This window comes from Liolophura sinensis, chromosome 1 (assembly GCF_032854445.1).
Source record: "Liolophura sinensis isolate JHLJ2023 chromosome 1, CUHK_Ljap_v2, whole genome shotgun sequence".
In the NCBI taxonomy this organism is placed as follows: Eukaryota; Metazoa; Mollusca; class Polyplacophora; order Chitonida; family Chitonidae; genus Liolophura; species Liolophura sinensis.
In genome coordinates this window covers 66,170,915-66,181,957 of record NC_088295.1, presented here as the reverse complement: position 1 = coordinate 66,181,957, position 11,043 = coordinate 66,170,915, and the positions used below count along the sequence as shown (strand labels likewise).

The window sequence follows — 11,043 nt, the reverse complement described above, 5'->3', positions numbered from 1 at the left end:
TCGACGGCCTCTTCAAACAATGTTTTACATTGGCTGTGGAGAATGTACTAAAATGAGCTTCTTATGTTTTGAATACGAAATAAAGTTATTGTCCTGCTACCAGCATCCCTATTAACGTCTAAAGTTTCTGGAACTCTGCCATATAATTGTGTGTCTAATTACGCTTAATCCGGGATGTATCTGCAACGGGTTGAATAGAATCCACACATCGGATTTACTAGAGCATATGAATGACAACCGTGTGATATTGTGCAAATGTTGACCCTTAATCTGCAGTGAGACCTGGCCGTTTGTCAGTTTACCTGTGATGGCTATAATTGTTCACGTAAATGCTTAGAAAGTAGCAACTTATACAACCCCCGCACAATGGCATAATCAGAATTGCATTTACATGTAGGTCACCAGTGTAGAAATACTCCAAATGCTATGTTGTCGTCCCACTTAATTAAAAATCACATGAAAACAATGCAATGAATTGTATCAAAACCCTGCTGAAACACATATTTTTAATAAACTATAACATATAAAAGGACTTGTTACAATTTTTGGAAAGGGATTGAACTTACGTGCATAAAACACTGCTTGAGTCATTCTAGTATCATTGAAAACTGTTTCTGTTCTCTGTTTGACTCCGCCTTCATTTCTTACTTTATGTTCTGTTTTAGTTGGGTTTTGTGGTTTGTGTCGGATGTTTTTCTGAAAATTCGTCTTGCAGAGTTGTTGTCCTACAAAGTTGCCTAGAGTTGATTGGTACACGAAAGTCTGTTGTGTCGCCACTGTAGATTTATCAACTTTTCATCCCTCTCTCCATAAGACGGCCTATAGTGTGTTAAACTATTCCGTTAAAGCAGAAACGCAGTGGTAGTATCGGATTTCCTCGAAACCTGGGCCTATATTTGTCACGTCTTAAGACTTACGTAAAACATTCAAACACGACAAAAATTACAATATTCAGCTCTAGGCGGTTTGAAATTTGTACACTGATCCTTTACTGTAAAATAGCATACCAACATTTTCTGAGTTTTGCATTTAAAGTACTTTATTTATGGCTTAACACTTAAGTTGCTAGAGGTCCTCCGTGGCTCAGTCGGTTAGCGCGCTAGCGCAGCGTAATGACCCAGCAGCCTCTCACCAATGCGGTCGGTGTGAGTTCAAGTCCAGCTCATGCTGGCTTCCTCTCTGGTCGTAAGTGGGAAGGTCTTCTACAACTTGCGGATGGCCATGGGTTCCCCCGGGCTCTGCCCGGTTTCCTCCCACCATAATGCCTTCCGCCGTCGTATAAGTGAAATATTCTTGAGTATGGCGTAAAACACCAATCAAATAAATAATTTAAGTGGCTGAATAAATACGAGCCCAGGTGGCCAATCTCGAGTCCAGTGTGAATTTGGTGTCATCTCTGGTGTCTTTGGAAAGGTCTTCCAGCGAGGCAGCTCAAGGAGATATCATCTTGAAATGACAAAATTATTCTTGAAAACTACGGTAAAGTCAAATCAATAAAGGGGCTGACTTTGAAGAGGAAACCTAAAGCCACTTTAGCAAATTTCAAGTGTTTTCTCTCCATGGGAAAGATGGTCGTTTTATAATACAGTCATTTGTGTATACTGCAGAACTGGACAAAACATATATGATTTGATATAGTGAAGGAAAAGGCCAATATAATAAAAATATAAACTTACAGATCTTTATTCACTTTACGGTTTAACAATCAACAGCATATCTTCAATAAACCAGGTGGAAACAATTGCATTTGAACATGGATCAACCGACAAAAGAAATGCTCAACACTACTTCATTCTCTGTCTTAGTATTCCATTTATTCTACTATTACTTTTGGATTAATAATAACCAACTAAACTCATGATAAGAGTTTTATGCTTAAAGAATGATCAAAAAAAAAATAACCATCAACATTTATGACAATGCCGGACGAAAACCCAAAACGAAGATCTAGTTTATTCTTTAGTAAGCTTTCACCTATGCACCAGGTAGCAGGTCATCGGGCTGGATGGCCGAACTTGGCTTGATGCGAATAAGAGACTTTTGCATCTGAATGCCAGCCCATTCCATGCATCCGTGACCGCTGGTTTTGCACAGCCGCCTGTTCAGGTCGCTCCCACAGTTGTTCGACCACCAGGCTCCGAAGTAATGACGAGCACAGTTGTGTTTGTACCAACCGTCGTTGTCCTTGTCCATCGTAGTGAAGCCGAATCCGTTGCTTTCTGTTAAGGCGTCCTCGATAGAGCCCACCGTCATGTTGCCGATGCTTAGCTCGTAGTACGTCCTCTCAGCCCCGAGGGAGAAGGCGGGATAGACGATGAAGTACCATTTGCCGGAGTAGCCCTGCATGTCTATTCTCAGCGTGTATTCTTCCTGTTGGGTCAAGTGGTAGATACTCTCTAACCCCAGCCAGAACTCCGTGGAATAGTTCCCGAACCCTGACAGATAGTGAGCCCACGGTCTGAAACAAAAAGCACCAAGTGGACGTTTATCCATTGGACAGGTGTTTGACGTAGCGCTATAATCAAGCATGTTTACTTACACGATGGCAGACAGGTTTGTGGGTGAGGATAACAGGCTTGTCTGTTTCACAATGTCAACGCAACGTTCCACCAAAAGCATTTTCAAAATATCTTGCCATAAAGAATACGCCAGGCGTTACAACTTCTTCGTAAAACGGTCCGCTGAAGTGAACCGATCCTCTTTGCCAAGTACCGTTGAAATCTCTAAATACACTCGAATGTGTTACCTAATATATCAGCAGTTAAAACAAAGCTTTAAGCGAATGAACCTACAAGCCCCTCTCCACACACCCAATTCTCTGACTAGTTGAATGGTTTAGATCTCCATAAATCTGATCACAGGGAATATGCAAAGTCCTTGTCCAAGATCGGGTTAGAACCTGTACTGCGTGTGCCCCAGCAATTAAAAGGCAAACATGTTTAACTTTCTAGTGGTACTGGCTTTTGTATCTTTATGGAAAAATTGGAAAAAGCTATTTTAAGTGGTTTATTTCATTCCAACATGTAGGCTAACTGTTTTCTTTCATGGTCATCTGGTCAACATGTTTATTTATTTATTTATTTATTTGATTAGTGTTTTACGCCGTACTCAAGAATATTTCACCTATACGACGGCGGCCAGCATTATGGTGGAAGGAAACCGGGCAGACCCCGGGGGAAACTCACGGCCATCCGCAGGTTGCTGTCAGACCTGGTCAACATGTTATGACAAAGAATTAGACACACAGGTAATGTTTAGATGTGGTTTTTACCTGTAAAACTTCACATTGCCGTCAAATCGCCTCTGGATGACGGTCCATCCGTTGTCACAATAACCTCTGATGTCATATGGCGCGTCACGCGGCCTGATTAAGTACACACCCGTCTTAGAGCTGCCGCTCTTGTAGGCTGCCTGGCAATCTGTAAATACAGAGGTACATTTTCGTGGATCCGTTTGATATGTAAATAAAAAAAAACACATGGTATGTCATAAGGACCACATACAAGCCTAAATATGGCTTGTATTTCAGTGTTACGTCATGGAAGGTTATTACCCACACCACTGTTCACAGTGTTCAAAGTGTTACCGTATTAAGGTAATACGGTGTTAAGGCATTACCGTATTTTCGGTTATTTTTCAACAGAATTATCTTGCCGTAAGGTTTACGCGTAGGCCTATATATAAATAACACGTCTATGCACAAGTAGAACGATAGTAATAATGACTAACCAAATTCTAGTCCATGATGATGTTTCGTAATTTTTTGATGTAGTTGTATATGGTTTACACCAGAAATCAGAACACAACACAACATCCATATAAAGATATCTTAAAGCATATAAGCAAACATTTGAGTTATAGACATTCATGGAATGTAACATAAGGGGGCCTAGACACAAATGCAGTAGGTAAATAGTAAACAAATTTAAAATAATAATCCAATGAACACATATATTTCTAAGTATTCAGGTGACATTTTTGTTTTCAGTGCCCTGTTGTGTAGATGCATTATTAGCTTGGTTATTCATCTTAATCTGGTATAATATCTTGAATACACGCTTGACTTGTCATGTTATACACAAATGTGTACACGTACACGTAATTGACAGAATGAAACTTGCCTTTGTCGATTTGAACCTATTGTACATGAACTCGTGTGATATGAACCCATGTGCTGTACTAAGGCCTTGGTACAGTGGAATATCAACGGATGTAGGGGAAGCTAATGTAAATGCAGAATGAGTTCAGGTAAGTTTTGTCAAAACGCGTGTTACTGGTGGCGCCAAATGTCCACAGAAATGTCGTAAATGTGTTGGTTACTTATATGTACAATGAAAAGACATACATGTTCACAAAATCAGAACGTTCGTGAGTGTTTTAAATATAGTGTAAAACCATGGAACCAGGAATAGTTCCTCCGTAACAAGCAAGTTGAGATGCCCGGACTGAGAATTGGAATATTAGATTAGTTAGATTACAACGATATAATTATCTCTAAACTTGGAAAGGGTTTATATTATTTAAAATGGAATTAAAGAAATTGCACAGCAGGAATGTCAAGGTTCGTTTTAAAGCCGAACTTTGATCGCTAGTCCCTTTCCCTTGCAAAATGACACCATTATATGAATATGAAACAAAAAGAAAAGTGCAGTTTTGCCAGTTCAGACCTACAAGTGTGTCTTGTGTAATTTTGTTTTGCATGCCGACGAAAGGAAATCCTTGACATTCTAGAGTTACAGCAAGGATCAACTGTCATATTTATATGACATATATTGACGTTTCATAACATCATATCACAGTGTCGCGTTAAATGCGACTTTTCATCGCTGGACCGTGTCATGAACAACGATGGAACTACGCATCTACGCCTAGTTATTGGATCTTCTTTCAACACCCTCATGTTGGTACAGTTTCGGAATATGTGTGTCAGTGTTAAATAAGGAGATATATAGGAAGATGTATTGTATCACTGATCGTGTGAGCGCTATCATTTACAAACATTGCAGTTGCCAATGCCATTTTTGGCTACGGTTGCCTTGACATAGCCGAGTTCTAAGCGAGCAGGAACATGCTGGAATTCTGTAGTGAAATGGTATTTTACAAACATGTCATTTCGTTAAGAGTATACTTGTATAATCATGTAAAACACAGCGAGCGCTATTTCGAAATATGAAGCCTTTGGCACTCAGTATTTCGGCATTTTATTATGCCAGCACACAAATAGGAATGTGTTGCTCATGCAAAGGATAAGAGGAATTATTGCCCTTGGAAATACTCTCCAAAACACTTAACCGGTTTAATTCCCATGGATTATTACCAAACAAAGTATTGAAGATTTTTTGTGTTCTGCATGAAAATTCTTCTTGGGGCCACTGGATACCGTGGTCATTGAGTGGAAACTGGATTAAAAAGAAACCTGATGGAAGATGAAATTTCCGGCATGTCATTTTAGTACAGTCTTGTGCAAGTCAAGAAAATCCAGTAACAAATGTAGGAATGTAGAAATTATGATCAAATAAAGTTGTAATGATCCCGTTTCAAGAATGTAAAAATATAAAATGCAAAATAATTGCAAGAATGACGAAAACTGATAACAATTAAATAGTTTCCAGCATCTTTATTTGGATATGACGGCACGTTTAACAAACAGACTTAAGTAAATCGGAGATATAAGATACAGTAAGGCAGGTGGAGGGTTAACTCGCCGTGTATATATCACTCCGCCTGGCACTAACCGAACTGGGTTACAGTCCGTCCAATACAGGATCCAATTGCAAGACCTCCGTGGATGTGTTATCAGTACGATCAAACTTTCACAGCACTGAACCGACAGACACAGTACAGACCAATGAACCACACTTGGCTGTTCAGGGTAGAAGTACAAGTACCATTGCTAAACGCGTCATCGTTTTAAAGAGGCTTAATCGAGAAGTTAAAGTTTTGGTCATAGAAACTGCATAGAAAACTGGCATCTGTTTCCGAATCATTTGTGGTTCAGGTGCGGATGTGTAAATTAAAGGGAAGTCAATTATTATTACAGGCTGGTTAGCCGCATGGGGCTCAGGGGTGAATATTCGGTAACGGTGTCCTGCAGAGGTCCTTGGTGTAAAATTAAGACATAAACCGCTAAAAGTGTTTTAGATATAATTGACATTATTTGACGGTGAGTGAATGTCCTTCTTCACTTGGAATTTATTATTCGATCTGTGCCTTCATTATCTGAAAATAAATAATGAATCCATTCATGTCTCAGCTGACATTTAACAGTGTGGGTAACCTCTAAAAATGCGTCAAAAGCTCATTCGAAGATACCTAAAACACTATTCAATAAACAAGGCATTTTACAAAAGGTGACTGAAATACCTTTATAATAAAATTGTCTAAAATGCCAATATCCATGCTCTGGAATATTCTAACGAAAGTAATTATTACACTGTTAAAGTTTCAGTTCAAATTAAGAGGTACAACACCCTAAGCAACAGGCTAAGCACTCGACTCATACCCAGAACAACGCAAAACACTTCTCTGGAGCCCAAAATCAAACACTTCAAGCACATCGAGAGGTGCCCAAAATGACATACTTCAAACACATCAAGAGGAGAACACTGTTTCTAGAATCTCTACAGGGGAGTAAGAAACAAAGTGACGTCACAAGACTTTCAAATATGATTGTAACGATTGCTTGGTTTCGTGTCCAGTGCTCTACTTCTTAATGACCTATTAAAAATGCAACTTCATAGCGGCCATTTCCAGAGTGAGCCTGTGTTACTTATCTGCAAATCGGATAAGTTAACAAACCTATGCGTGGATTTCTAAACGCATTCATTAAATCTTGTCGACAGGGAAATTCTGTCAGAGCAACTAAGACACTTAAATTAGCGATTTTGAAAGGAGTGTCTTTCGGGGTGTTTTCTTTTCTGAGCGTAGTAAGCGGCATGATTGAGGTCTGTGAGCAATCCACTATGTTAATTCTGATGACGTCACATAATCGGTCTGCATTTTGCATATGATACCCCAAGTTCTTATGACGACTGTTATAGCTCTATAAAACACTACTATAACAACATGTTGCTCTATACTGAATTGTCAGGTCTCAGCATTGCTCAACTGTTGCCATTTATCTGTTCTACCAGATGGAATTAAATAATCCTTTCAATTACTGGTGTACATATTGAACTGATTTTTACAGTGGAGGTGTAATCGCCATTATTATGGCAAAGCGCGCACATAATTACCTTTGCCACTAGCGTGATTTCTCACTTTCTCCTTTTTGTATGAATACAATACACTGATTATCACAGACACCTTTATCTTGGAGAGATGAAACGATATTTAATCAAGCAGGCTAATCAAGAACCCATCAATCGGCTATTTGGAGGGTAAAAAGCCGATGACTTACCCTGATAGGTTTTACCGTTGGCATCTAGAGCAGCCGGGTCTGCAGATCCGGTCGAATCCCTGGCCACGACCATGCTCGGGAAGCTCATCCTATCCCGGAACGACTCCACCTGTTGTTGAAGATCTTGGATCATTTTCTCAAAGTCTTCGATCTGATGTTGGAGATCCTGGTAATCGGCAGCTCTCTGAGTGTTGTCCGCATCCATCAGTAAGATCTGTCGCTCCATGTCGGCTGCTATGGTCATCCATCCTCGTGGGCATCTCGCCTCCAAATCCACAGCAGTAAGACAGTGTCCTGGGGGGGCAGTGACGGGATCAGGGGGAGAGGTCACTAGAGGGGCACGGGTGACTCGCTCTGGTGTGGGTTTTGGCGTGACCGGAACTGGGGTCCATCTGGGCGGGACTGGTTTAAAGGTGGTGGTTGGCTTAGGTGTAGTTCGCGGGGTCGGTCTTGTCGTCGGGGCAGGGGTGGGTCGAGGAGTTGGCCTTGGTGTAGGCCTCGGGGTTGGCTTAGGCGTCTGCCTTGGGACTGGTCTTGGTGTTGGTCTGGGAGTCCTTCTTGGTGTTGGACGAGGCGTTGGTCGCGGAGTTCTTCTCTGAGTAGGCCTTGGGGTGGGTCTAGGAGTAGGCCTGGGCGTAGGTCTTTGTGTCGTTGTGTCTACTTCGTAGTCATAGTCGTAGTCATACTCATCGTAGTCGTAATAGTCCTGACCCCGGACATAGACAGCCAGGATCAGGAGGCCGGTTAGAGGAAGCCACAGTCTCATCCTGACGATCTGTCCTCCACCCTCGTCTTCAAGCCACAGGTAAGTCGCACGTATCCTTTACCCCGGACAAGTCGTATAGAAGGAGGGGAAATCTGTCACCCAGCTGCTTCAAGAATTTATGTCAACGCCGCGACCAGTCAGAATACTGACGCACCGGGAACACGTGAACCCCAGGGTTAGCTTGTCCAGGCAGACTAAAGGCCGCAGAATGTACCACATATGGACTGAAAGAACAGTATTGGGTTGCCAGAGTTTTTACCGCAGTCAGCCTCCACAGAGGGGCGTCTAAGATTACTTACAGCAATGTGTCTGGTTGAGGTCAAAGGTCATTGATACGGCGAAATATGAAATCAGTTCCATTATGCAATCGGCGTATGGAGCGGAAGAATTTCTCTACCATGTTTATCATTTTCTAACCGACAGGAAGCCAAAACGCTTAACGGAGGCAAGACAATATACCGACAGAGCAGGAGGTGTGAATTTACCATTTGGATCTAATTCTTCTGCTGTTGTGATCTACATAGTGACACACTGCTGAGAAAGAATTCCAAAATCGTATATATGTTAGTTCCTGTAGATATAAATGGGTGTCTTATGGTAAGCATATTGGAAAACACGCCGAGACACCTAACCTAAAACTGTAACAACCACATAGTCAAGTAGTGGCAATGTTAAATCAACTCTGCTCAGAGCATGCCATAGCTTTTAACATGGACGTCATCCTTGTTAATCTTCTGTAGGCAGCAAATGGGAGTTGTAGTACTGTGGACAGCCGAGCTATTTCAACCTCGGATAAGGTTCCACCTTCAGAACGAAATATGATAAACCAATTATCCTAACCTTGACCGCTCAGTGACCCCTTCTGTAGCTGAGAGTGATTTTTATTCTTTACATCCATTGAAGACAGGCATTTAATTTTTGCCTTTAGTGCTGCCTTGATTACCATTATAAATTTTTTTTATAATGACAATAAGACATCACAAAAAAGAAAGATCTGCCCCGTCCCTTAATTTATACATCCACTTCGGCGAATGTTTCTGTTGTATATTGTATCGTTCCAGATAAGTTCGTTTATTTGCACAATCTGCATTCAAGTTAACGTTAGTTATGCAAGATCTGCACAATGTGTGGATCATTACGGGGATACCTTCCAAACGTCAACCAAACGAAGAACCACGAACCAGGTTTCCTTATATGATGTTTCTTTCTGAGTCGTCCTACACATCATACTTTAGAAAATAATTCCTTCAACTCATTGTCCAACTACTGGTATATCCTAGCATTGAATATACTGGTAAATGTTTCTTCCACATTCACCTGAATGTCTATTGTCCGTATAGACATGGAACGATTTTCACGATGGAGTGAATTAAGTTTCTTGCAACTTTTTGGTCGTAAATGACGTTGTCTGAGTTAAAGCGCCATAAGGAAGCATGAGTTAAAGTTCCGGAAAACTAATTGACGAATGTTCGTGAAAATGCGCTATGAGCAGCGAAACTTTTTCACAGCGTAATAATACGATAATGTAAAAAGGAGAAGACAAAGAAATATCGGGATTGCTAGATGGAATTAAATTGTAAGGAACAATCTTCTTTCATGATCGATGGGTTCTTTATGTTTAAAAAAACATCAATGATAGGAAGTTTCCGGAAGATATTTCACTTCATGTTTATTTTTTTATATGGTAAACAACACTGGCAAACATCGTTTGGGGTGAATGGCCCGTTGCGTAATCAATTTATTTACACATACGAATCATAATCAGTGCAATAACCCGTTGCATCATTTTGACTTTTAAGAATAGGGTTAATGGATGCCATATATTTACCAGTATAATTCTGGATAATAAAAGTATTGTTTTGTTTTGCATCGAATAGGAATTGGTAGATTTGTACCTAAAGCCATAAACAGTTTTGTAATTGGATTTTGGACTTACCATCGTATCTACCACCCACCAGATTCTCTGGTGTGTAGAGAAGAACAGCCTTGGAGGGATCTTGGATTGGTATAGCTGCAGGGGAAAACACTCGCTCGTTCGTGAAGCGGGCCATGGCTTTGAGTTTCCTGAAGACCTTCCGCAGTCTTTCCAGCTCATCTTTGATGCTTGTGTAATCCGTGATCACAACCACATTATCCAGCCTAACCTTGTTCATTAAGCCGTACAGTTTGGCGGCCGCATCGCTCCAAGTTTTAGGACAACCGGCTAGGGTGCGATCTCGAGAACAGAGTTGTAAACTTGGGTCCGGCGCACGGGTTGGTACGGGCGTGTCTGTGTTAAGGTCGACGGATGACGGGGGTAAGGTCACATCCACAATCGGACTGTCCGTGGAATCAAGGTAATCTTCATCGTAGTAATCCTGCCCGTGGGTCAACTGGGTGCTGAGAAGGAAAAATGCCCACAAGGCGGCAGTGAGCCTAGCTGAAATCATGGCGGCGGATAACCGTGTACCTCGGCAACACTGTCAACATGTGCCGACTGTAATCTAACCGCTGTCAAGTCCTTAACCCTTTAGCCTGCAAGAAGTCTGGTACAAGTCCCGTTATACATCACTATATGTATATATATACACACACAGCTGTATCTACATATATCTACTGTAATACTTAACCTCAACCTAGCCTCATTCTTCCTGAAATAATTTAACACATACATATACACAACGTTCATATACAATGAACACTTAGTTACCAAATTTAACTTCTAACAACATTGAAAAGCAAAACTGATAATTTTGTGAAACAAGCAAACAGCTGTTGAAACATATTAACGAATTCAAACCTTAGGCGGGGAAAATATTTTGCTGAAAAGCTCCAAGTATAACATGCGTGCCATTAAAGTTTTGTCGAAAGTTTTATTTATTTATTTATTTGATTGGTG

At 40.9% G+C, this 11,043-nt stretch overlaps 1 protein-coding gene across 2 annotated transcripts; it reads right to left on the bottom strand.

Annotated features, from left to right (window-relative positions):
- Positions 1 to 1,656: 1,656 nt before the first annotated feature.
- LOC135471942 (angiopoietin-related protein 1-like) lies at positions 1,657 to 10,663 on the bottom strand. 2 transcript variants are annotated; one of them, XM_064751407.1, is made up of 3 exons: positions 10,102 to 10,663; positions 3,272 to 3,419; positions 1,657 to 2,458 (listed from the first exon to the last, which is right to left on the bottom strand). In XM_064751407.1, exons 1-3 carry the CDS (start codon positions 10,592 to 10,594, stop codon positions 1,975 to 1,977), a joined length of 1,125 nt encoding a protein of 374 aa, XP_064607477.1. In that variant the 5' UTR covers positions 10,595 to 10,663; the 3' UTR covers positions 1,657 to 1,974. The 2 variants fall into 2 exon arrangements, with proteins under 2 accessions (XP_064607477.1, XP_064607468.1); XM_064751398.1 differs by lacking the exon at positions 10,102 to 10,663 and adding an exon at positions 7,400 to 8,307.
- Positions 10,664 to 11,043: the final 380 nt, after the last annotated feature.

Bases quoted from the DNA above. Each gene is read 5' to 3' on its own strand.
- LOC135471942 (XM_064751398.1), bottom strand. From the start codon at position 8,165: ATGAGACTGTGGCTTCCTCTAACCGGCCTCCTGATCCTGGCTGTCTAT. The intron at 3,420-7,399 runs GTAAGTCATCGG...CTGTATTTACAG, and splicing joins CAACGGTAAAACCTATCAGG to ATTGCCAGGCAGCCTACAAG. The intron at 2,459-3,271 runs GTAAAAACCACA...TTTTTGTTTCAG, and splicing joins GGCAATGTGAAGTTTTACAG to ACCGTGGGCTCACTATCTGT.